The sequence below is a fragment of the Erpetoichthys calabaricus genome, chromosome 1 (assembly GCF_900747795.2).
Source record: "Erpetoichthys calabaricus chromosome 1, fErpCal1.3, whole genome shotgun sequence".
Lineage (NCBI taxonomy): Eukaryota > Metazoa > Chordata > Cladistia > Polypteriformes > Polypteridae > Erpetoichthys > Erpetoichthys calabaricus.
Window position 1 is genome coordinate 102,147,307 of NC_041394.2, and position 27,686 is coordinate 102,174,992.

Genomic DNA, 27,686 nt, shown 5'->3' on the forward strand with positions numbered 1-27,686 from the left:
CTTAGAATCTCATCTCTGTTTTTTGTAGATGATGTGGTTCTGCTGGTTTCATTTGGTAGTAATGTTAGACACGTACTAGGGCAGTTTGCAGCCTAGTGTGAAGATATGGATCAGCACCTTCAATTCTGAGGTCATGATTCTCAGCTGGAAAAGGGTGGAATGCCCTCTCCAAGTTGGGGATGAGGTGTTGCCTCAAGCGGAGGAGTTTAAAAATCTCAGCATCTTGTTCAGGTACAAAGGAAGAAGGGAGTGGGAGATCAACAGGTGGAGAGGGGGTCCACAGTCATGTAGACGTTGCACAAGTCAATCATGGTGAAGTGAGAGAAAAGACAAAGCTCTTGATTTACTGGTCGATCTATGTTCCTACCCTCATCTTTGGTCACACACAGTGGGTAGTGACCGAAAGAACTAGATCACAGATGCAAGCAGAAGAAATGAATTTCCTCTGGGTCTCAGCCTTAGACATAAGTTGAAACAATTGCTCTTTCACATTGAGTCAGTTGATGTGGTCCGGGCATCTGATTAGGAGGCCTTCTGTTTTGGGCATGTCCAACTGGGAGGAGACTTTGGGGCAGACCTAGGATATGCTGAAGAGATTGTATCTCTTTGCTGGCCTGGGAACTTCTCAGTATCCGCCTGGAGGAGTCAGAGAAGGTGCCGGGCAAAAGGGATGTATGGAGATCTTTGCCTAGATGCTGCTCCTGTGACTTGGACGTAAATATGGGTCAGAAAATGAATGGTCACTGTCAGATTTGAAAATCTGTTTCATTCCAATGAGCTAACTGGAAAAGAAGCAGATATTTTGTAGTTGTCTGTGTATATTCATTGTAATGAGCCTTGGCTATTTGAAAAAAAATGACTTTCCTTTTCCATTTAGCCAGGCTCATTGACTAGATATTGTTAATGTAAATACAGAACCATACAAGCAAAGAGAAATAAATCTATAGAAATTGCATCATACATTTATGGCCTCAACACAACAACATATGCTCAACACTTGATACAATTCAAGGAAAAAGATAATCACTGTCAGTGCACTTATCAAATTTTACTCTTCATGAGATCAGTTATATCAATCACAAGGGTTCAGGAGGAAATTCATAATGTGAAATCAGATAAAGTACAAAAGTAGAGGCTGGTAAAAAGCAAAAAAAGGTAAAAATGCTAAATAATGATTTATCATTTGGCATATCATACAGTGGCACCCTTTTTATGACGTCCACTTTTTATGTTGACATCAACTGTCGTTAATGTTCTCGATTTATATGCAGGTCGCACACAATTCACAAAGTAGGCATTAATTATACACGTTAGGTTGTTGGTAAAATATAGGCCAACGACGTGAAAATTCTGGCACAGCTATTTCATGTCACGCTTACCGCACTTTCAGGCTTGTTATCTGATCTAAGTTACCTGTTTTTGTGTTACGGCGTCTTAGTAACCTTAAGGGAGTAAAAGTGTATCCTTGCAGAAAAACACGTGGATGATAGACTCGACCTCCAAGTTGAAGCCACGCCCACATACACGGGCCGCATACGAAACCACGCCCAACGCGGGGGCTGCAATTCAAAGACGTTACTGGCTACACCATTACGACTTTACTATTTTTTAGTCTGTTAAACAATGCAGGAACAGAAATGGCTCAAGTTTCAGTGCGGAAAGGCGGTGCTTCCTAGGTAGGAGGAACTTGAGCCGCTTGGGCTTGCTTAGTTTCAGAACGCCCATCTGTGGCGCAGTTCGTCTCGATACCCCCCCGGGACTGTCTGCAGTATTTAAACATCGTAGAAAAGATGACGCTCTCAATATTGACAAGCAAGGGTGGGCGGATACTGTCTGCGTCTAGGCTCCTGCACACCACAGCTTTTGCAAGCATGCCCATTAAGGTAAAGATTAGCGATTCTGTCCTTCGCGAAACTTCACGCTTTCTTTCTCCCTGCCATGTTGCCTTGAAAGACCTTCGCCGTTTGGCATTTTTCCGCAGCAGCGCATTCAGGCTCTTAGAAAAGGCGTATTACCGGGGTTAGGCTTAAATAAACACTTGAGAACAATAATGTTGGAAGCAGCCAGCCTCTGGGGTTTTGATTAGATAACATTTGCAGATCCATCCACTGAAATGCAGGACTTAGTTACAGAAGGCAAGCTTTTGATTTTTCATAATTAAGCAAAGTTGGTATTTTAATATTGAGGGAGATACTTTATGACAACTGTTCTTTAATGTTTTCAGTACCAATGTAATCTATAATTCATATTGCTGAAAAGTATTTTTTGAGGATGTCTGCCAAAATTGGTGGCAGTGATGTTTTGACAGCTGCGTCCAAGTTATCTGGCCATTTTTGTTGCCATAATTTTGAAGTTGAGCCAGCAATTTTCATAGCCCAGATTAAATTCGTGTAATGTGGAATCATTACCAGTGAGCGTCCAGTGCAGTATCAGTGGTGCTTGGCTTGCAATTTTCGTACATTAGTATCACCCTGTGTCAGCAACGGAGGTTTCCGCCAAACTTTATGATAGGGCATTATTTTTAAATGTGTCTGTCCGTCCAACGCCAGAAAGAAATATCAAATTTATTTTCCAATGTTTTATATCTCAGGATTAAAGTAAATTCCAAAGCGTGAATGGATGGATTGACAAAATGAAATATCAAATCATTATATATATTAGTATAATTCTGGAATTATGCATAAAGTTTACATACTCCCAGTGTGTAATGATTTCCATTCTTCACTAGAATTAGTTGTTTTGTAGTTGACATTGTAGTCTGGAAAGAGCACTGTATGAACTTTTACAACTTGTGACCAGCTTTAAATTCAACAGCAACACTAGAAAACATTACTAATGGTAAATGGAATGCTAAATATTAGTTCAAACATTAAGATCCAATTTTATAATTGGAAAATACACAACCAAATATAATAAAGATCAAATAAACAAGATTTCAAGGACCAGGAGGAATTATTTGTAATCATCTATTAATATTAATGTATTTTACTGTATGCTGTGTTTATGTAACAGGATGCACAGTAGCACACATTAAAGACCGTTTCAGTTGTCTACTACTGTAAGATAATTTTTACATAACTGATGTATAATGAAGGAAAATTCAGCGTTCCTAGAGGGCTATAGTTTTCTGGAAAAAGCAGCCAAGATTCATTTGGTCCAAACCCTGACTCTCCTCCTCCCACTGAGAGTTCTACAGTACAACATGACACCCCAATGTTTGAAGTTTCCTGAAATGATGCTTGTGTCATTAGCGCAAGCTTCCCAACCATTCTGAAGTCCCAAGCCTAGGAGTATTAGCAGGGTCAACAGGTGGCATCCACTATCTGAAAATCTATGTAAACAAAGCTCTCTTAGTCTTGATCACACATCACAAGTAATTGAAAACCATTCCTTTGTCATATTTTACTATTAATTTTACAGTTAAACTTACATATATGTTAGCATTTCTCAATGTTTTTAACTGCTATTCTATTGACTTTGCTATCTGTGCCAATGTTTATTTAGTACCTTCCTGAATTACCCTTTAATGTAATTTTGATGATCAATTTGTTAGACTCATTTTTACATTTCCTAATATTAAATTGTGATCTATAATAAAGGTTTGTTAATTGACTGGTTTAAGATTATTCTTGTGCCAACTGAAATAGGGTTTGACTCCCAACAAGTCCAGTAGCAGCAACTCTGAAATTAAGTGAATATATTTTGATATTTTGAACACTGGATTGGCAACTGGAAATGAAGCAATGCTTTTGTTCTTACAAAATGTAAAAAAAAGCCGTCTTTTCAATTAAGTGTTTTTTATTGGATCACAAAGCTACCTATTCCCGTGAGTTATTGAATGATGATCAGTCTTAAAGTCTTAAGATGTCTTTCCTGTCTCCTCCCTGAAAGCACACAAAGTCAAAGTGGTTATTCTAACCTTCAGTTCTCTTTCTTATAGAACTGGTCATTGTACCACTGAGTAAAGGATCAACTAACACACCTCACATGTTCTATCAAAACCAATTTAATTTTGGGAGGAATGACCATTTAAACCCCATCAGGTGTTTTGTTACTGGCTCAGTTAGGAATCATTTTTGGCCACGAATAGCCCAATAAAATACTGAACCCACAAGTTCCTACCCCATCCAGCAAACTCTAGTGAACCTGTAACCCTGATATGTGAAACATGTTTAAATCCCCAGGCACTTGTAGTGGGGCATGAATTACTGATCCTTACCGGTAAACACCAGGCCCCTAGTAATTTCCTGTTTTAGTCAAGCAGCTTGGGCTTTATCCTAGTCTCACAAGATTCCCCAGTGCCATCCTAATGGGGTATTTCCCCAAAACTCTAAGCTCTATCGCACTAGTTTGGAACCAGTCCAAGGCTGGTTCCCACTCTGTGCCAGTGTTGCCGGATTAATTTTTGACTTCCTGTGACCGTGAAACTGGATTGGATTAATTCAGCAACTGAATGAATGATAGTACCTATTAAAACTGTTGAAAAGCAGGACAATGTCTGATCCTCACTCTGGCCTAATAAAATTCTCTTATTTCTTTTTCATCTTATATGTATATGCAATAAGTGTTCAATAGCATAACATAAGAAAGATGATTACACCCTGGAAGAAAATTCTATTCTTCTAATAAACCTTTTTTTCTTTTAAAATTTAGCATCTTCTTCCTTGTGAGAGAAAAAATGGGAATTTCCTTGATATTATAACAACAATGAATTCTTTTCATGACTTATAGTCATTGTATAGAGATTCCTAAATACATAATACTAGACATATTTGCAGGTCATGAACTCCTTAATAAAACTTCTAACAAGAATAAGTTGCCACATTTCCTGGTTAGTAATGTGCACAGAAGATTTCAGTAGATCTGACATGAGAAGCGCTTGTCTAATGTATTATAATTATACTGCTCAAATAAAATTAAAGGATAAGTTTTTAATCAAAGTATAGCATCAAGTCATTGAAACGTCTGGGATATTGGTCTGGTCGGTTAAGTAGCAGAGGGTGTTGTAAATCAATTTCAGCTGCTTTGGTGTTAATGAAATTAACAACAGGTGTACTAGAGGGGCAACAGTGAGACGACCCCCAAAACAGGAATGGCTTAACAGGTGGAGGCCACTGACATTTTTCCCTCCATCTTTTCTGACTGTTTTTTCACTAGTTTTGCATTTGGCTATGGTCAGTGTCACTACTGGCAGCATGAGCAGATACCAGGACCCTACAGACGTTGCACAGGTAGTCCAACTTCTCCAGGATGGCACATCAATATGTGCCCTTGCCAGAAGGTTTGCTGTGTCTCCCAGCACAGTCTCAGGGCATGGAGGAAATTCCAGGAGACAGGCAGTTACTCCAAGAGAGCTGGACAGGGCCATAGAAGGTCCTTAACCCATCAGCAGGACCGGTATCTGCTCCTTTGGGCAAAGAGGAACAGGATGAGCACTGCCAGAGCATACAAAATGACCTCCAGTAGGTCACTGTTGTGAAAGTCTCTGACCATACAATCAGAAACAGACTTTAAGAGGGTGGCCTGAGGGCCTACCGTCCTTTAGTGGGCCCTGTGCTCACTGCCCAGCACAGTGAAGCTCAATTGGCATTTGCCATAGAATATAAAACAAAATACCAGTTATTATTATAATTGATCAGCATTTTCCTAACCTTGTGAGATTAATGCTAATAACATCCTCCGCTAGATTGACCAGGCTTCTGTATCCCCAACAATGTCCTGTAGCCCTTGCTGAGGAATAGGCCAGGGAGCATCTGGTTATTGGGAGATATAATTTTTATTCTGTGTTTTGTGTGTACACTGGGTCCTTTTTTCAGTAGGCCATTCCTTGCACACCATTTGTGGGAAGCACCCAAGAGATATCCTAACTACTTCAACTGGTTCTCTTGATCAGGAGAAGCAGTGGTTCCACTCTAAAGTACTCCCATACTGCTAAGCTGTTTTATCCTGTCAGGGAGAGAGTAATGAGCAGCCCTGCACAGGAACCTTATTTCAGTCACTTGCACCAGATACACTGTGTATATATATATATATATATATATATATATATATATATATATATATATATATATATATATATATATAAATGTATGTATGTGTGTGTGTGTGTGTGTGTGTGTTTTTCTACACAGTATATGCAATCCGTTTTGTGACATTTACTTTTATTTTCAAATATTTTGGAAAGTGGTGTGACTGTGATCCTGACTTTTATTGAGTGGTTAAAGGAACATGAAGTTATTGTAGATGGCTCCAGGGTGTGCCTGTTTGTTTTATTTTTAATTGCTTATAACTGATTTTTTGTTTACCATCTTTTTACATCTTTTCCAGCTTTTTATAATATATAGTTAAATTCAGTTTGATGATGTTACACGTTTTGGATGATCTGACACAAGTAAGAATGTAAGCTTATTTGCTTTTTGCAGTTTTATTTTTTAATATTTCATATAATTTAGTTGTAAAGTGACACCAATGATCCAAGTCCAACAAAGATACTGAGTGGTGCTGTAATATAAATCTTCATACACTACATAGTAATGTCGGTCTGTAGTATTGCAACTTATAAAACTCAAATATCCAGGTTTACAACACAGAAATGTGTAGGTAGCTTAATTTAAAAGAGTGTCTAGGACTGTAGTTGGCCTCCCCTTGTTTCTTCACCAAACTTTTATGAAGAATGTCCATCTGTGTAGCTCAATCAAACTGATTTAATCAAATTCATTGTTATGGGTACTGTAGCCTAACACAACTGCTTTAGGTGCAGGGCAGAGCTAACCTTGATCAGGTTACAACTCCATTTCATATACCATGTAAAAGAAATGTATGGACTGGCATCCCATCCAAGGTGGATAATGTGTCTCTTACCCAGCTACAAGGTCTTTATAGTGGGTGGTTCAAGGGGATTGATGACTGTCCCAACCAGGATAGATGCTGTTTTCTTTCCATGTTGTGAGGGTGCCATATTGGAAGGACAGAGTGACACTGTCCCCTGGGGCCATTTGTTCAAGTAATATGCTAAGTTATAGTATTTCTTTTCTGGGAGTTTTGTTTGTACTCCTGCAGAGTAGCTTGGGATATGTAGCCTGGATGGGCAGCCATTTTGGGATAGTTGGGTGACACCAGGGGGAGCTACCAGTAGGAGGCTTTCTTGTTCTAGGGAAATCTTCCCTGACCCGGAAATGCTTTTTGGTGGCACTGGAAGTACTTATGGGTCAGGGTTGAAAAAGAACAGCTGTGTCTCAACCAAGTGAGTTGTAGTCAGTGGAGGAGGACAAAACCTGCCCGGTGAGAATTAGAGGAGAAAGAAAAGAAATAAGAAGATTGTTTACTGTGAAAAAAGAAGTTGTGAAGTTTGTCTGAAGGTGTTTTACTAAATATATTTTGTGTGTTAATGTTATGTGTGTATCTGTGTGTTATTTTCTTGTATAATTAAAACATTTTCCATCTATTGTTATTGAATGGCTATAACATATCACTTTTTGCACGTTATTGTTTCTTTACAGGTTGGAGAAAAGTTACCTGCAATTAAAGTATGTGAAGGGGACCCCGGTACTGAGGTTTGCATGGCAGAATTGTTTAAGGGTAAAAAAGGGATCCTTTTTGCTGTTCCAGGAGCCTTCACTCCTGGGTGCTCAAAGGTACTGCTTTTGACAAATAATCTCTGTTTCTGCATGATATATTAGCTTATTGCTTTTGCTGTGCTATTGCATTCAACTATACATCCATCCCTTTCTTGACCTTCTTAATCTAAATTCCAGGGTGCATAAAGGTAGAACATATCTTAACATCACTGAGTTCAACACATAACCAGCCCTGATACGCCACAATCCACAACCTCACATACACTCTTACTTTCATTCAGTTTAGGGTTGTCAGTTAGCCTAACAAACATGTCTTGGAAATGTGGGAAGGAAATGGAGTACCAGGTGAAAAACCCAGTTTGTTCCAGTGAAAACTACAAACATACTAGTCTGTGGTTTGAAACGTGTCTACAGCTAGCTGTGAAGCAACTGTCATATGCTCATAAGTATTACTGTTGTCTAAAATGCTTCTTTTGTGATTCCTACATGTTCTTTCTCTGTTTTAAAGTAATTTTACATTTTGACCGTCATTCTCTCCAAATTATCTCAAAATCATCTTTCATATCACCTCCTAATTTTTGAGTTTGCTGCTGAACGTTGTCTAGGTGTAGGCAATAATAAGTTCACAAGGACTGTTTCTGTGAACTATTGATCTAACTGAGAACCCACAGCAGACTGCATTGTTTAGAGATTCTAAGAGAAAATCAGACGAATCCATAAACAATGAAGTTTAGAAGGAGTTAGTGGTCTCACCACAGCAGACTGCATTGTTTAAGGATTTTGGAGATGTTCCAAAGGAGTTAGTGGTCTGACCTGCTTTTAATTATATTGATTAAGAAGTAAAGATAATAAAGTGTAGGCTATAACATTAACCGAAAAAAATCATCAACTGTAAAACGTAGAATAAAATGTACTTCAACAGAAGGTCATGTGTTTTGAAAGTCAGTTATTTTAATAAATTTCCTTATATACATTGGAGCTGAGAATATAACTACGGACGTTCACAAAGTTGCCGCACTTTTTTTAAAACTATTAAGTTGTTTCAAAAACAAATTACAATACTTTCTTACATAGTCACCTTCCTTTGTGATGCAATTTTCCCAGCGTCATACCAACTTTTTAATTCCATCATCAAAAAATGTTTTTGGTTGAGAGCGTATCCACTGATGCACCACTGCTTTCACATTATTCCTCGTGGTCGTGGCTGTAACTGGATGTCTGGAGTGCTGTGCCTCCATCACACTAGTATGGACATTTTTGGACATTTCAATCCACTCCTAGACGACTCTATGAGAGAGAACTTTATCCCCATACTGAGCACACATGCAGAGATGAATGTGTGCTCCCGGCACACCTTCTGCCCACAAAAAGCGTATGACAGAACACTGTTCCTCTTTGGTGCAATTTATAAGTTTCACAGCCATCTTCACCACAGGGTGACAACTCTTACACTAAACTGCAAGGGCAGCCAGCTTGCCAGACAGAACTAGTCACATAACACTCTTGGACAATTACTACTCCTCCCACCTTCACCATTTCCAACAAAAATATAAAAGTGCAGAAACTTTTTGAAAGTCCCTTGTATTTTGCTTATATTATTAGGGAGATGATACTTGACAGTGGTACTTCACAAAACTATTTTGTTTTCAGCTTTACATATTGGGAGGGTAGACAAGAACACTATGCATCAAACAAAATAACTTTTTTTGTAAGAGCATATTCTATCATAGATTAGTATATGGTATACCTTTTGTACAGCAGTTTGGAGTTAGGTCTTGGTAGCTTTTGGTAGTCAGTCTAAGAGTGCCAGAGCTTTGTATTTTTTGAGCTTTATCAAGCTTTCTCTTTCCATTTCAAAACATGATCACATCTCTTTCTTTTCCTGTCTTGGAAACTAACCTGTTTTTCTTACAGGTCATCTGATGTTCTGTTCTGTGTATTGTATTGTATTGAACCCCTTCTTTTTGACGCCCTCTGCACTCCCAACCTACCTGGAAAGGGGTCTCTTTTTGAACTGCCTTTCCCAAGGTTTCTTCCATTTTTTCCCTCCAAGGGTTTTTTTGGGAGTTTTTCCTTGTCTTCTTAGAGAGTCAAAGCTGGGGGGCTGTCAAGTGGCAGGGTCTGTTAAAGCCCGTTGCGGCACTTCTTGTGTGATTTTGGGCTATACAAAAATAAATTGTATTGTAATGTGATTTTTTTTCTCATACATTCCCATGGCAGCATGGTCCATTAAAGTCCATTACAGTGCAGCTTCACTGGACTTTTGTGGCACTTCAGAATATGATTGGTTTTCAGTGCAGCAAAGCTAGATGTTTATTAGACAAATGCTTCAAAATGTCATTTCCAAAGAAGTTCAGTGTCTCTAGGAGTAAGGCTGACCAGGACACTGGCCTGCTGCATGGTTATTGGAGGAACTGTCAAACTCACTGGACCTCGTTTTGATTGACAACATTTTGGCATCGGAGCATTTAAAAGTTTAGTCCCGTGCAGATTTTTGGCGAGTGAAACTATTGCTCGTTGTCTGTTATTTGTTAGTGATATAGCCTCCACTATACAAGCTATTGTCTTTATTGGCAAAAATTGGAGCTACATCAGCAGGTGTAGAGAGGATACTGTCCTGCTTAAAACTAGTACAGCCACAACACAATGGGTCAAAACCGTTTAAGCAACCTTGCTCTACTGGCCATTAATAGAAAATTGGTCAAATCTTTTGCAAAGACCCCCAGTTGGTATTACAAGGTCACAGACCATTTTCTTCAAAAAGAAAGGAGGGCAAAATTTACATATAAATAACATGATGCACTAATTGATTAATTTTATGATGTAGGCCTAAATGTGCTTCCCCTGTTTGAAAGATCACCAGCCACCACTGGTATACAAAACATAAATAAAAATATATATGGCGGACGGCCGGGACTCTAATCAGGCTCGGATATCTTGACAATTGATGGACTTGGGGAGAGAGCCTGTCTAGGACATTATCTCCTCTGAAACGCTACAGGGCAGCTTCCCTGGCTTGCAGTGGGGCCATGGTTTTGGAGCATGGAAGCTCAACCCGGCTGTGGCCCATGGCCACCACCAAGGGGGTGCCTGGATGTTTGCTGAGCCCTGTTTGGTAGCACTTCCACCACACCTGGAAGTGCTACCAGAAGAAGGTCGTTGGACACCTGGACACCTGTCTCTGCCTTTCTGTGTCAGGTTAAGGGATTTGTACGCACCTCTAGAGAGAAAGAGAGAGAGATCGTGATTGTTAAAATCTATGTGGCTCTCAATACATAAAATAAGGGTTTGCTTCTAAGATCTACCCACCAACTTAAAATAAAGGCTAAGATATCAAAAATAGTTCATGTCCTAAATTCAGGAAGCAGGCTTTTGCAGCCTATACAAGCCCATAAAGGTCTAATAAGCTTTATACCTCTGGCCCACAATAATGGAAACAATGTTCCTTAATTTTTAAATACTTAACTCTATTTACAAACAAGGAATTAATAAAACCAGAGAAGAGTGGAAAAAAAAACTTCAAAAACGTTTCCCTTAAAAACGTAAACCAAAGAAATACAAAAAGAGTCCGCAATCCAAAAGCAAAGTAAAAACAGAATCAGAAAGGAAGGCAAACCAGAAAAATCTAACAAGTACTTATTATAAGGATCCACAAAAAACAGATGTTTTATCAATTTCAAGGCTAGGCAATCAAGTGTTTGTAGGCTTATAAAGCCCTAGGGGTAATCCCTCAGCTGCAGCACCAAGGGAGCTCTGACCCCAGATCCTCAATATTAAAACAATGACGCGGATAAGACAGGAGTTCATAATTAACAAAATAAAATAATTCAAAAACATTACAAACCCAAAATAAAATTTGATAAGAAGTAATAAAATACAAATAGAAAGAAACAAAGAAATGACAAAGAAAAGAATACATAAAAGGAAAGACACTTAAGCTAGGGATTAAACACTGGCCACACCATAACAATGATCAGTGCAAGTTATCCTAGTTTTAATTTAATAATTAAGTATATCAAATATTTACTGGAACTCCACCTGCTGAATTCCAGGTTTTTATGTTTCCTATAGTTTAAGCAGAAGAATGATGCAAGCTTATGACTGTGTCTTTATTTAATATTCATTCAAAACTAGATGAAGCATTGCAAGATGGATTATCATAGATTAATGGTTGCTTAGAAAGAATATTTCTAAATGTGTCATCCTCTCATTTACTTAAGTCTTCATGCTGTTTTCTATAACTCTGTTCTTTAAAACCCAGACCAAATTACCCTTGAAAGGCATGAATTAACTTTTGCACTTTGTATGTGCCCTAGAACCTGTCCAGGAAAGAGAATGTGTAGTATTGAGTAATTCATGTAATTAGGTTATGATTATATTCATTGGGTCAGTTCAATACTTTAGGTATATGTCACATGAAAAAGATAACAATTTTTTTAGCTTAGATAGTGAGGCTTTTCTGCAACATGGAAGAAAATGGTTTAGACGCTGAAGTCGTGTCTGGCAATTAATACAAGATTTTGAAGAGTGAAAGAATTTAAAAATTGCTACATTCTTAAAAATTGCAAAATGTGCTTTCACTTTGTAGCTTTTACCTTTTGAGGCTACTAGCTATTTCCCTCCATTTTCTACATGTACATGCCATGGTTAGGATTATAGGAAACGAAAACTTTTCCTGGAATCACCAGTTATAAGATATAAATGTATCATTTGTTGGTTTGACAGTCCTTTGGATATCATGCAGATGCACTCTTACCTTGACAATTTATCCTTACTGCTTTTTTTTTTGCATCTGTACAGGAAATTGACATGGCAGTAAAATTAAAATACTACAGAACTTAATCTTCTGCATTTTTCTTTTATCTGTGCCTGACACTCTCTGAAAGATATCACTGTTTTGTGTGAACTTGGGTCCTGTCCATACTGACATTTGAATGGAGTGTTTTTTGTGCTGTCTGTAGCATTGGGTGAGCGCAGATTGAACGGCAAGCATTTTTCTGCTCATTGCAGGAAATCAGACTGTCCACAAGGACACGGATGGCACTGAAAAAACGTCACATGGAGCTTTTTCTTGGTGTCAGTTTCTGCCAAAATACAGATGAGCACAAAGAAAACGTTTTTATTGCGTTTCCATGTTGTTCATTTAACATTCTGGAAGACCAGATACCCAGGGCTTCAAGACAATTGGGGATCTGGGATCTCTGGCACAGTCCTTCAGCAATGTCAGTCCATAGCTGTTCTGTTTGCTCTGGCATGACAAGAGGCTGGAGACATTTGCATCGCACACGACATGTTTCATGCACAATTTTATGAATGGTGGACTTTCCCGGTAGGTACTGGAAATATAAGAAGTTACCAAAAACCTTATGAAAAAAATAGAAATTGGGAATGATATACATTATAAATATATACTGTGTATATGTATATTTAGCTTCTCTTCAGGGATAACACAATTGTTTGACCAGCATGTAAGGGTGCTGTACCAGCTGCAGCAGGCATTCAAAACTCAAAACTGACATCCGACAGAATTCAAAGAAATTGTTGAATTTCTTCATAAATTACACAAAAGCTTCCTTTCTTCACATGCTGTGCAGTCAGAGGGTGAACCCAGTAGCGAAGGTGATGTTTTCTCCACCTGTATTGCTGTATTGGGAGGATTTTAACACAAAGAGTTCAATGTTCAGGTCTAATAAAGTCAACTGACCCATATTTCGTGAATCCAATAAAGAATGACCTACAATTGCCACAGGTTAAAAACACTCAGGACTGCTGATAACTGCCCCACACAGGTAAGCACACAAAAGTACAATCTGGGCTGCAGGTTGGCTTTTAACAGAGGCAAACGAACGTGAATGTAAAATCATATTGAAGTCAATTAAGCACCACCTTAGGACTCTAGGACACAGAGCACATTCAAGCAAGATTTGAACGCCCGTGTGGACAGGGCCTTATGTGTGTGCATTTTCTTACCTCTACTATAACCCAATTGATTTGAAGTGTTGCACATTCCTTTTTCCCTTAGACTCACCTCCCAGGATTTGTGGAGAAGGCTTCTGAACTCCAGGCTAAAGGCATTCAAGAAATTGCCTGCGTCTCTGTCAATGATGTGTTTGTAATGTCTGCTTGGGGCAAAGAGCATGGTGCAGATGGAAAGGTAATTTGTTTTTATAAATGGAAAAGACCGAAACAATCTATTATTTTTAATTTTAACTAACATTTGTGAATGGACTGTTTGTACTAATAACATTCTTCATTGGAAATTCTATGTCTATACACAAGCAAGCAGTGTTTTGTAAGCATTTTCTGACTAGACAAAGCCTGTTGGATTGTTGTTAGGTAGATGTTTTTTTTGTTGTTCCTTGTATTTTGTGTCAGGATTGAAAATGGCATCTAAATTCATTGTTTCTGTAGCCTTCAGGTTAAACATTCATGTGTCATAATGCTAAAATACAGTATATAGAGAAAGGTAAATAGCAGCTGTAGACATGTTCCTTTATAGCTCATTAACTGTTTAAATGACAGTTAACTGTAAATTATGTTAAAACCTACTGCATTCAAAACTAGAACTTCTGATGTTTAAACTTTGTGGTAAACTACTTTTTTGGTTGAGGGGGGTGAGTTAGCGAGTTACATCTGTGCACCATATTTACCAGTGCAACATGTGGGAAAAATAAGTCCTTTATTCCTCCTTTGCATGACTTTTGCATTAATAATAAGGGGAGAACACAAAAATTGAATAATAACATATAGAAAACTATAAAACATTTTGCCCTTTTCTAGTCTTATTACACAACTATTTAATCAGGTGAGTGGCTGATCAGCTTGTCTACTATCCGAAATATAGTAGCACTAGTAGCATAAACTAATTCTTCTGCTCATCTCCCAAACTCCCTTTCCTACAATTTTTCCACCAGTTCTGGGCATACTACCCCCTGCCATTGCAAGCACTTGAACTGCTTGCCTCCAGATTCTAAGCTGAAATGGCCTAAGACCAAATGGCAATTTTAAACTTCTCTTGGAGGCTGCTTCCAAGGCAATCCCTGGACCCTCTTCTGTGGTCTGGGAAAAATAGCAAAAAAAATTCTGTGGCTTTACTCCAGAGCTCCCTCTGGTGGTTGCAGATTTCCCTGCATCTCTTATCACCAATACGCAGTTAAAAAGGCCAGACACTTTGGATTGGCTTGATACTGACTGTTCACAGAAGTGGGGTACAGGGCTATACTTGTGCAAAAGAGGCACTTTATGTTGCCACCTAACAGTGTGAGGAACACTCCTGACCTTCCACCTAACCTCTACGACTTTACCTTTAAATTAGCTTCTAGAACAGCTTCTTTGGGGCTACCTTCCCACACTACAGAATCCCCTCCCCATAGTACCATATGCTTACTCTTTTGTCCCTGGAATTCTTGTCACACAATCAAGAGGAGCTGGGGAAGTGTGATGAAGACACAAGTTATTTATAGTGTTATGCCCAAGTATAGCAGTTTATCACTTGTTTAGTTTGTTCAATTTAAATGTATGTACCCTGTTTTTGAGGCATATTATTCAGACCTATCTAGTCACAAACTAGTAATAATCATGATTGAAAGTTAAGACCAAAATTAAATGCACACTTTGAGCATGACCGTGTGCTATGCAGATGTTTTATGAAGACATTAATAAATAATTCTAGGCATGAAGGAATGAACACATAGTATGAAGATTAAATGCAAAGCCCTGCTATGAAGGCATTTTAGATAAAAGCTACAATTTTGGAGTGCTATGAAGACATACACTGATACATATTCATATGCATTTCTTCACAGAATGTTCTTAGGTTATGAATACGCATTAACTTTGGTCTTAATCCCCTTTATAATAGATGAATAAGTATTCTTCCCCTGCTGAATTCCCCCACCCAAATAACCAAACACCCAAGGTAAAAAATGCAAAAACATGGTTCCTTAATAAAATAAAATTCCCAAAGGGGAGATGCTCAAAAAGAATAACAAAGTATAAATTAACAAAAGAGATAAAAAACCCTGCCGCTTCCATGGATCTTTCTAAACCATTCCTATTCTTGTCCACTGCAGTACCACTATTCAGACCGTAGCCACTTTTTTTAGAACAGTCTACACCACTGTCCTCCCAACTCTGCACTCAACAAGCCAATGGCCATCCTTTGGCACAGAAATCACTTCCAGGGTTTGGTTATCCCTACATTTGTTCCAGGTGACATCCTCTACCACACTCTGGCATCCCTGAACCTTCTGATGACTTTAAAGACCTGTGAAGCTCCAGAAGGTTTTGCCATCTCTACATTTTCCTCCCTAGACTCACTTCCTTTGGTGAGAGGGCTAAGTATGCCTGCGAACCAGGCTTCACATTACCTACTTCTGTTCAATCCATCTCTTTCTGTCACACACTAGTGCTGGTGGTTCAGTCTTGTGACATTCTGCAGCACAGCAGATGTACTGCCACCTAGCGGCCCATGTATTTCCACAATAGCATTTTCTTCTGTCAGTCTCACTATCTCTGTTTCTGTCTCGTAAAGGCGCCTATCGGACCTACCCCTGCCATGTACCATCCTGATGTGCGCTTTCTCCTAGCAACCTCCTCCTAGCAGCAAATCACAATGTTAAAAGAAAAACAAAAATACTTACTGCAGAGAAGTAGTAGTTAATATGGCAAGATATAACTTTGAACTGATAAGCAGTCCTGACATAGTGGATGAATGTGGAAGCAGTATTAATACATATTGACAAGCATTTTCACAGTAGTTCTTTGAATTAGAGTAGTACACAAATTAAACATAAGTTTAACAAGATTATTTCAGGATTAATTACTTAACTATTGATAACCAATAGCACATTGCCGTTTTCTGAAAGTTAAAAATCTTGTTATTCTGTGTAGTTTTTTCTCGGGTCCAGATTTGTGACTATTTTCTCACTGTGCAAACTCACACCTTCATGCTGTCAGTTCAGCAGGATACCCGGAAGGAACCGTCTAGTACTCATCACTCTTGTGACAGTTTCTTACCTCAGTCTCTTACACTGTAACTTTTGCCAGTGTTACACCTAGCTGGAGATGCATATAATGTATTTAGATAAGACTTTCCAAATTGTACCTGTTCTTTGACAAAGGCTATAGATCTGTGCTGGTATCCCGAAGGTTGCCGGTTCAAATCCCCATCACTGCCAAAAACGGATCCTACTCTGCTGGGCCCTTGAGCAAGACCCTTAACCTGTAATTGCTCCAGGGGCGCTGTACAATGGCTGACCCTGCGCTCTGACCCCAAGGGGTATGCGAAAACTAACAAATTCCTAATACAAGTAATTGTATAAGGCGAAATAAAGAACAAAAAAAAAATCCAGCCATCCATACTGGGTTTATTCTAATTTAAAGTGAATTCCAGTTTGGAGGAATTGGGGTATTTCGTAGATTGTGATCTATAAGGTACCAACACGTCACATCAACTTTAATCAACATTTGGGTAATTTAAGAGGGTTGGATTTTTGGTGTGTGGGCATCTATATTACTTTGTTATGCTTGATTATGCTACTGTTCACTTTAACAGATCCTTGACTTTGCATCAATATGTTTTATAGGACATAACAGGATAATGCTGCACATTGTTTATACTATGTGAATAGATTTTCATTGCTTCTCAGTGTTAGACGTTATATAGATTTTTTTGTAGAGTATTGAGTGTAATTAGCACAGCCCATTTTAAATCCCTTAACCCAATAACAATATAATAATATAAATTTTTTTTTTTGAGTGACTCATGCTTATTATGGAGGATAAGGTTCAGGGCATTACACTGGTGTAGTGGTTAGCACTGTTGCCTCACAGCTTCAGAGGCCTGTATTTGAATCCTGTCCTTGTTTATGTGATGTTTACATGCACTTCCTGTATCTGCATAGGGTTTCCTCTCAGATTCCAAAGTTAATTGAAAGACTCTAAACTGGCTCAGTTTGAATTAGTTTGGATGTTTGTGTAAGAATTTGTTCACCAATGGACTAGGCTCCATGTCCAGGGTTGGTTACTATCTTCTGCTCACTGATACTGGGGATAGTGACCCCAAGTTAAAGCAACAGTGATTGGGTAATCAGAAGATTAAAAGTCATATAAAATAAAACACAGAAAGCTGACATAAATGGAGACCCTGTGTGGTTAGCTCCTATTTTGCATGTTTTGCTACTTTGTAATGAAAAAAAAGTTTGTTTGTTGGGTAAATGCAAGTTGAAATAGTATCAAAATAGGTAATGTAATAAAATTGTGTTTGATGAAGTTATTGATGCTATTGAAGCCTGACTTTTCACAACCATCTTGTACCGTACATCTATCTGATTATGTAGTTCTCATATGGTTCTTCACGGAATTCCATTTTTGTTAAACATGATTTTTATTTTTAAAAATGTTTTAATGAGAGCAGGTGATGGTGACTAATAGGACTAAACAGAACACTCTATACTTATAGCATACCTCTTAAACCCAACTATAATATATCATATTAATGTGTTTCAGTTTCTTGTTTCTTTTATCTACTTACTTTTCATTTTTGTTTTGGCTCAGGTGAGAATGCTGGCTGATGCAACTGGAGCATTCACCAAGGTTTGTTGCTTTCTCGGTTTCACTCAAAGCTTAATTATATGTGACACTAGGAAACAAGAATAATACATGTGAGGTAGAAAGTAGCCTGCAACTGATGTCTTGAGTGATACTTGATATTAAAATGTCTTGGCCAGAATTTTTTTTTTTATCTGGGTAAGTCTGCTGTCAAACACCAGAGGTCATTGTGTTTAAAATTGTAATTTAGAATATTCTGGAACAAACAGTATTTATATGTGCTGAAGAAGTATTATAATGCACTGTTTCAAATGGCAAAATCTTTTGCCTAGTATGGCATTCCGATGTTAGACACAGTAAAAAGACATTCAAGTTTTTAACGTTTTGTTTCAATAATATTTAGAAGACTGTGAATTTTGTGTCGGATTAAATATGATTTGTATATCATATGAAAAAGTTCGGGAACCCCTCTCAGCCTGCATAATAATTTACTCTACTTTCAACAAAAAAGATAACAGTGGTATGTCTTTCATTTTCTAGGAACATCTGAGTACTGGGGTGTTTTCCGAACAAAGATTTTTAGTGAAGCAGTATTTAGTTGTATGAAATTAAATCAAATGTGAAAAACTAGCTGTGCAAAAATTTGGGTACCCTTGGAATTTTGTATGATTTAAATGCATGTAACTGCTCAACAATACTGATTACTTGCAACAGCAAATTGATTGGATTAGCTCGTTAAGCCTTGAACTTCATAGACAGGTGTGTCCAATCATGAGAAAAGGTATTTAAGGTGGTCAATTGCAAGTTGTGCTTCCCTTTGACTCTCCTCTGAAGAGTGACAGCATGGGATCCTCAAAGCAACTCTCAAAAGATCTGAAAACAAAGATTGTTCAGTATCATGGTTTAGGGGAAGGCTACAAAAAGCTATCTCAGAGGTTTAAACTGTCAGTTTCAACTGTAAGGAATGTAATCAGGAAATGGAAGGCCACAGGCACAGTTGCTGTTAAACACATGTGTGGCAGGCCAAGAAAAATACAGGAGCGGGATATGCGCAGGATTGTGAGAATGGTTACAGACAACCCACAGATCACCTCCAAAGACCTGCAAGAACATCTTGCTGCAGATGGTGTATCTGTACATTGTTCTACAATTCAGCGCAATTTTGCAACAAAGAACATCTGTATGGCAGGGTGATGAGAAAGAAGCCCTTTCTGCACTCACGCCACAAATAGAGTCGCTTGTTTCAGCACAATTTTGCACAAAGAACATCTGTATGGCAGGGTGATGAGAAAGAAGCCCTTTCTGCACTCACGCCACAAATAGAGTCGCTTGTTTCAGCACAATTTTGCACAAAGAACATCTGTATGGCAGGGTGATGAGAAAGAAGCCCTTTCTGCACTCACGCCACAAATAGAGTCGCTTGTTGTATGCAAATGCTCATTTAGACAGGCCAGATTCATTTTGGAACAAAGTGCTTTGGACTGATGAGACAAAAATTGAGTTATTTGGTCGTAACAAAAAGCGCTTTGCATGGCGGAAGAAGAACACCTGCTACCTACTGTCAAATTTAGTGGAGGTTCCATCATGCTGTGGGGCTGTGTGGCTTGTTCAGGGACTGGGGCCCTTGTTAAAGTCAAGGGTCAGATGAATTCAACCCAATATCAACAAATTCTTCAGGATAATGTTCAAGCATCAGTCACAAAGTTGAAGTTACGCAGGGGTTGGATATTCCAACAAGACAATGACCCAAAACACAGTTCGAAATCTACAAAGGCATTCATGCAGAGGTAGAAGCACAATGTTCTGGAATGGCCATCACAGTCCCCTGACTTGAATATCATAGAAAATCTATGGGATGATTTGAAGCAGGCTGTCCATGCTCGGCAGCCATCAAATTTAACTGAACTGGAGAGATTTTGTATGGAAGAATGGTCAAAAATACCTCCATCCAGAATCCAGACACTCATCAAAGGCTATAGGAGGCATCTAGAGGCTGTTATATTTGCAAAAGGAGGCTCAACTAATTATTGATGTAATATCTTTATTGGGGTGCCCAGATTTATGCACCTAATTTTGTTGTGATGCATATTGCATATTTTCTGTTAATCCAATAAACTTAATGTCACTGCTGAAATACTACTGTTTCCATAAGGCATGTCATATATTAAAAGGAAGTTGCTACTTTGAAAGCTCAGCCAATGATAAGCAAAAATTCAAAGTATTAAGAGGGGTTCCCAAACTTTTTCATATGACTGTATGTGTATCTTGCATCCACAGTGTAATAATTCTCAATTGAAACTTTCTGCTTTCTGTACTTAATGTGTATTTTTGTATAGCTTGTCATTATAAACTGCACATAAGTTGATTAAAAATGTCTTTTCTTTTTTGTTTATTTTAAAAGGCGGTAGACCTGATGTTAGACAATGAACATCTCTTACAAGTTTTAGGGAATAAGAGATCTCAACGGTAAGAGGATCTGAATACTGTAGGTGTTTTTGTGTTCTCTTATTTATTTTCGTGCTTAAATACACTTTAGGGTCTTAACATTGGAGACTTTGTTACTGGTCTGGTTTTCTTTAACAAAATATTCTCTTGCTGTTGTCAGTTAAATGACAGAATATAAGAAAATTAGCAATGCAATAATTTGAATTCTTGTAAAACTTACAGTTCGAGGAAATAAAGTCCACCCTCAACTAGTGGGAGCCACTTTGAAGTGCAGTGCTGCACTTTGTTCAGAAAGTTTGCTAACTAATAAGTGTTCAATACATTGCATAAAAATCCCTTAATTCAATGACTGTAATGCAGGTAGTTGAAAATATACATGTATCTGTTTGTATCTACCTGCATTCAAAAATAGCTCAAGTGCCATTAAGCAAAGCACGATTTGTCTAATACTGTGTAATAAGCTATAAAAAGAAAACAAAAACACAGAGAAAAGAGAAAATGGGGACCATGGGCACCTACTGGTACTGTTTGCAGTACTCTTAATTTTAGGTCACTTTTATATTTGACTTCTATGGGGCATAAAAGACCCATTATTAAACTTTTATTTCTCATTCACAGCAAGGTTGGTGGTGGTATTTCAATGCAGATCTAGAACTACTGTATATCTATGGGCCTATAAGCTGTGTCTACTCATGATAGAGCTCATTAATGTGTCCCAGAGTTCTCTTCCCACTCTCCCCTTTTCTGCTGTTAAACTGAGATCTCAATCTTCAAAAATGAGTCCTTCAATTTCCTATGCGCTAGGTCCACGGTTTTCAAACTTTTTTGAGCAAGTACCACTCCGCGAGGACCAGTAAACTGAAGTACCACTTTCAATGAATCATTAAGTTACGTCCGTGTTGTTTTGAAGAAAAGGTCACTAAAATCACTATAATGACTATAATTATGACGTTAAAGTGATATTAAACTAATTAAAGAAATGGGTGCCTGTGCTAATAAAAGCCGGCTTGGAGTCTTCCACGCATTTACAGTAGTATACTTATATATGATTATATGCAACATATTGGCATTCTAGCAACATCGATTCGTGGAAAATAAAGGACCACACGAGTACCACTTGGCATGACTTGAAGTACCACCAGTGGTACGCGTACCACAGTTTGAAAACCGTGGCGCTAGGTTATGGTGCAAAGTGGAGAGGCTTCTTGATAAACTGAGGGAAAGCTCTAAGAAGCTATTACCTATATCCTTCAGGGTGGCCTAATGAAGTTGCTGCAGCGTTCTTGTAAAAATCCATTCTTAAATCCTGTTAAGTAATTATTTTTCTCATTTTCTTCTAATTAAAACTGTAGTTAAGTTCTAGATATAACGTTTTAGCCTGGAAATAACCAAACTCAAAGGTCTCTCAGTAAATAACCATGTTGTTTAGAATAAAGAAACATCCATCCATCCATTTTCCAACCCGCTGAATCCAAACACAGGGTCACGGGGGTCTGCTGGAGCCAATCCCAGCCAACACAGGGCACAAGGCAGGGAACCAATCCTGGGCAGGGAGCCAACCCACCACAGGACACACACAAACACACCCACACACCAAGCACACACTAGGGCCAATTTAGAATCGCCAATCCACCTAACCTGCATGTCTTTGGACTGTGGGAGGAAACCGGAGCGCCCGGAGGAAACCCACGCAGACACAGGGAGAACATGCAAACTCCACGCAGGGAGGACCCGGGAAGCGAACCCAGGTCCCCAGATCTCCCAACTGCGAGACAGCAGCGCTACCCACTGCGCCACTGTGCCGCCCATAAAGAAACACATCTTTATATATTAAAAACAAATGGTTACTTATAGCAAGTTTAAAGTGGAAACAAAAGACATAACCTCTTTAGTGCTATATACATCCATCCATCCATCCATTGTCCAACCCGCTGAATCCGAACACAGGGTCACGGGGGTCTGCTGGAGCCAATCCCAGCCAACACAGGGCACAAGGCAGGGAACCAATCCTGGGCAGGGTGCCAACCCTCCGCAGGACACACACAAACACACCCACACACCAAGCACACACTAGGGCCAATTTAGAATCGCCAAGTGCTATATACAGTGGTGTGAAAAACTATTTGCCCCCTTCCTGATTTCTTATTCTTTTGCATGTTTGTCACACAAAATGTTTCTGATCATCAAACACATTTAACCATTAGTCAAATATAACACAAGTAAACACAAAATGCAGTTTGTAAATGGTGGTTTTTATTATTTAGGGAGAAAAAAAAATCCAAACCTACATGGCCCTGTGTGAAAAAGTAATTGCCCCCTGAACCTAATAACTGGTTGGGCCACCCTTAGCAGCAATAACTGCTATCAAGCGTTTGCGATAACTTGCAATGAGTCTTTTACAGTGCTCTGGAGGAATTTTGGCCCACTCATCTTTGCAAAATTGTTGTAATTCAGCTTTATTTGAGGGTTTTCTAGCATGAACCGCCTTTTTAAGGTCATGCCATAGCATCTCAATTGGATTCAGGTCAGGACTTTGACTAGGCCACTCCAAAGTCTTCATTTTGTTTTTCTTCAGCCATTCAGAGGTGGATTTGCTGGTGTGTTTTGGGTCATTGTCCTGTTGCAGCACCCAAGATCGCTTCAGCTTGAGTTGACGAACAGATGGCCGGACATTCTCCTTCAGGATTTTTTGGTAGACAGTAGAATTCATGGTTCCATCTATCACAGCAAGCCTTCCAGGTCCTGAAGCAGCAAAACAACCCCAGACCATCACACTACCACCACCATATTTTACTGTTGGTATGAAGTTCTTTTTCTGAAATGCTGTGTTCCTTTTACGCCAGATGTAACGGGACATTTGCCTCCCAAAAAGTTCAACTTTTGTCTAATCAGTCCACAAGGTATTTTCCCAAAAGTCTTGGCAATCATTGAGATGTTTCTTAGCAAAATTGAGACGAGCCCTGATGTTCTTTTTGCTTAACAGTGGTTTGCGTCTTGGAAATCTGCCATGCAGGCAGTTTTTGCCCAGTCTCTTTCTTATGGTGGAATCGTGAACACTGACCTTAATTGAGGCAAGTGAGGCCTGCAGTTCTTTAGACGTTGTCCTGGGGTCTTTTGTGACCTCTCGGATGAGTCGTCTCTGCGCTCTTGGGGTAATTTTGGTCGGCCGGCCACTCCTGGGAAGGTTCACCACTGTTCCATGTTTTTGCCATTTGTGGATAATGGCTCTCACTGTGGTTTGCTGGAGTCCCAAAGCTTTAGAAATGGCTTTATAACCTTTACCAGACTGTTAGATCTCAATTACTTCTGTTCTCATTTGTTCCTGAATTTCTTTGGATCTTGGCATGATGTCTAGCTTTTGAGGTGCTTTTGGTCTACTTCTCTGTGTCAGGCAGCTCCTATTTAAGTGATTTCTTGATTGAAACAGGTGTGGCAGTAATCAGGCCTGGGGGTGGCTACGGAAATTGAACTCAGGTGTGATACACCACAGTTAGGTTATTTTTTAACAAGGGGGCAATTACTTTTTCACACAGGGCCATGTAGGTTTGGATTTTTTTTCTCCCTAAATAATAAAAACCATCATTTAAAAACTGCATTTTGTGTTTACTTGTGTTATATTTGACTAATGGTTAAATGTGTTTGATGATCAGAAACATTTTGTGTGACAAACATGCAAAAGAATAGGAAATCAGGAAGGGGGCAAATAGTTTGTCACACCACTGTAGACCTACAAGTGTGACATGCTGCTGAAATACTCTGTAGAAGCCATGTTGTGTGCATGCAGCTCCCTCTGCTGGTTATGTTTTGATAACACTATTTCCTGTTTTTTTTTAATGAAGTAAGATTGATTCCCTTGCTGTGTATGTAGTGAAGATTATATTTTCCTTTAGACCATTTTAATTTGTGCCTGTTATTAAGCCTGATATCATTTGAAATGTTTGCCACATTATAATGCATAGATGTTTTAAAAAAAAAAAACCTTGGTGAATTAGTAAATATCTGTCAAAGGTGACATGTAGGTAATTATACTTTATGTTGTATTTTATAATACTTTATATAGCTATCTTTTATATAATATTTTTGTATATAGGAACATAAATAATACATGTAAAAATGCAATTTTAGGAAGACAGTTTTATGTTGTTTTCTAACAATGTTAATGTAATTTAATGTTACTGTTAAGCATTCCTAAAAATGTTTAACTGCAAGAGGCCAATGGTCAGATCCCTACTGACAGACAAGGTTTTACTACATCTTAGTGGTATTATATACATTATGCCTGTTCACCCAATTAATTAACTTTAGTTACAGGCAAGCTGGAAAGTTCTGTTAAACATTTGGTTGTAATGTAAATATGAAGCTACTATGTTGTGAAAGGTGTTTATTTGGTTAATGAGCTACAGCTTTTATAAAGACAACTGAAATGAAACCTTGTCCAGCAGAAGTACCCCTTTCAAACATGCACTTCAGTCTGTGTATTAACCCTTCATTTTGTAGCCCTAGTTATAACTTTGTGCAGTTTGAAAGTACATATCTAGTTTAAGTGTTGACTCAAGTGGTACTCTTTCATGGGCTATTACATATGAACAATATTTAATTTTTTCACCAGGCATTTGTTTTGTAGTTTATCTTCCAATAATCAAAAAAATTATTTGCAGCACATTACCGTAAGAAGTCTTAAAAATTTGTTAAATACAAACAGTGACTGTTTATGTCAAAAGGAAATGTGCATTATTTATGGATGGTTTCCTGGGTTCTGTTTTGTTTGGAGACTGTGAAGTATATTAAATTGATGTGTAGAAAAGAAACTACTGTACTTTATGAATGTATTAAATGAAACTTTCACTCTCATGTAGATGTTGGTTGATAAAAGTCACTACTTAGGTTAGTGGTGGGAAAAACACCTTAATTTCATCCATTATATTTATAAATATATATTTTTAACATCAATAAATGCAAATTTTACTGACTCACACATTCACTCACTGTTTCCCATTTAATTAAAACCCTGAAATTTGGTTGGATATACAGCTAAGCCAGTGGATATCTGCTACAAAAGGTTATTTTACACGGCATATTCCATGGCCATGACAGAGATAAGGTGATTCTTCTAAAACAACAGCCGTGGATTACCCATCTATCCATCCATCCATTTTTTAAAGCCACTTTGTCCTGAGTAGGATTGCAGGGAAGCTGGCACCTACCCTAGCAAGCAAATGGCACAAGACATGCCTTGGAGCATTCATCCATCCATCCATCCATGCATTTTCCAACCCGCTGAATCCAAACACAGGGTCACGGGGGTCTGCTGGAGCCAATCCCAGCCAACACAGGGCGCGAGGCAGGAACCAATTCCGGGCAGAACACACACACACACACCAAGCACACACCAGGGCCAATTTAGAATTGCCAGTCCACCTAACCTGCATGTCTTTGGACTTTGGGAGGAAACCGGAGCGCCCGGAGGAAACCCACGCAGACATGGGGAGAACATGCAAACTCCATACAGGGAGGACCCGGGAAGCGAACCCAGGTCTCCTTTCTGCAAGGCAGCAGCGCTACCACTGCGCCACCGTGCCACCCTGGAGCATTCAGTGTTAAATAAATGTGCCAGATTTCTGGATTAACTCTTTCTATCTTGGTCTTCGGGACAGTATTATTTTTGATGTTTTGGCGAATTGGCAACAATTACATGGATCTTACTATAACATCCTACCTCATTATGTTTTCCTTCTTCTACTACTTTGATTAACATTATTATTGTTATCCTTGTGATACAGCACTAGTCTTAGTATCAGAAAACTACAAAACATCATCATGAGTCCCAATTTGTGGCTCCAGGTGTCTTGGGGCCTCTCAGATGTTATTCATTCATTCTCAAATGTAAACTCCCACTTCTAGCTGGAAGTAAGTGTAGGACACTTTGTAAACACTTCTTAAGTGCTACTGTGAGGTATGACAAATTCTTATACTAATGTGACTTTTACTGCAATTTCCTAAGAATAATTTTGAGATATTTCATAAATGTGGGCCCTGATGCTTTTTAAAACTAAAAAATGTCAAATAAAAGGAAGTAAACTAAAGTGTGCAAGCAGCTCTTATTTAATTCAATATTTAAAAGGAAAATGGAAATTGTATCGATGATCACTTTTATTTCTTTTCCATATAGCTTCAAAATATTCTTTTTTAACAAAAGTAGAAATAAGGTTTGGAAGACACAATTATGTTGCCATTGCAAAAAAATATCAGCTGACAGTGTTTCTGTTTTTTTATAGGTATGCAATGCTTGTGGAAGATGGTGTCATCAAAAAGCTAAACGTTGAGCCAGATGGCACTGGCCTTACATGCAGTTTGGCCAGTAACATTCTATCACTGGTATAACCTGGCTATGGCGATTTGTTTATTTTTACATTTGATCATAAATCTGTTTTCTCCAGTTGGAAAAATAATATCCTCCATAGCACATCATTTGAGTGTTACACTCCTGATATAATATGGAATTCTTTACTATATCCATGAAACTGGCAGTGTCCTAGATACTTTATGTTTCTTGGCAACTGTACAACAGAATATGTATTCTGCAGACTTCATTTTAAAAAATTCTAAGCTTACAAAAATTAAACCAGTTTTAAAAAAGTTTTTTTTCATTGATCATTTTGATACATTTGATTCTCAGAGTTGGTCATATAACAAATCGTATACACTATTAATATACTGTAGATCTACTGAAAAAGAAATGGTCTGATTCCATGTTGATACTACAACAGTCAAGATGTGTCCTCGAAGGGAGGAATAATAAATCAATGCATGATCTGTTGTGCTGAAATTTTGAAAACCAATGAGGGTTACGTAGTGCATTAGCAGAATACATTTTCACACTGACTGCAGGATGATTAGTCTTGGCATTTTTACGTTTTCAACAGAGGAAATCCTTTTGGTCAATCACTAATTGTATTGATTAGATCTGTTAATCTGTTGATTTCAGATTCACTTGACTGAAAACCTGTTGGTATGCTGCATCATACTATTCCCAAAAGTAACACTCTTAAGTAGAGGTTATTTTATGCCAGCAAATTAATCCCTAATAAGCCTTCTTATTCATTTGTTATTATT

At 38.4% G+C, this 27,686-nt stretch overlaps 1 protein-coding gene across 1 annotated transcript; it reads left to right on the top strand.

Moving 5' to 3' along the window:
• The first annotated feature begins 1,642 nt into the window (after nucleotides 1-1,642).
• prdx5 (peroxiredoxin 5) lies at nucleotides 1,643-27,004 on the top strand. The gene is made up of 6 exons (XM_028804478.2): nucleotides 1,643-1,883; nucleotides 7,500-7,634; nucleotides 13,600-13,731; nucleotides 18,135-18,173; nucleotides 20,530-20,594; nucleotides 26,849-27,004. The coding sequence occupies exons 1-6, from the start codon at nucleotides 1,791-1,793 to the stop codon at nucleotides 26,952-26,954; spliced, it is 570 nt and encodes a 189-aa protein (XP_028660311.1). The 5' UTR covers nucleotides 1,643-1,790; the 3' UTR covers nucleotides 26,955-27,004.
• Nucleotides 27,005-27,686: the final 682 nt, after the last annotated feature.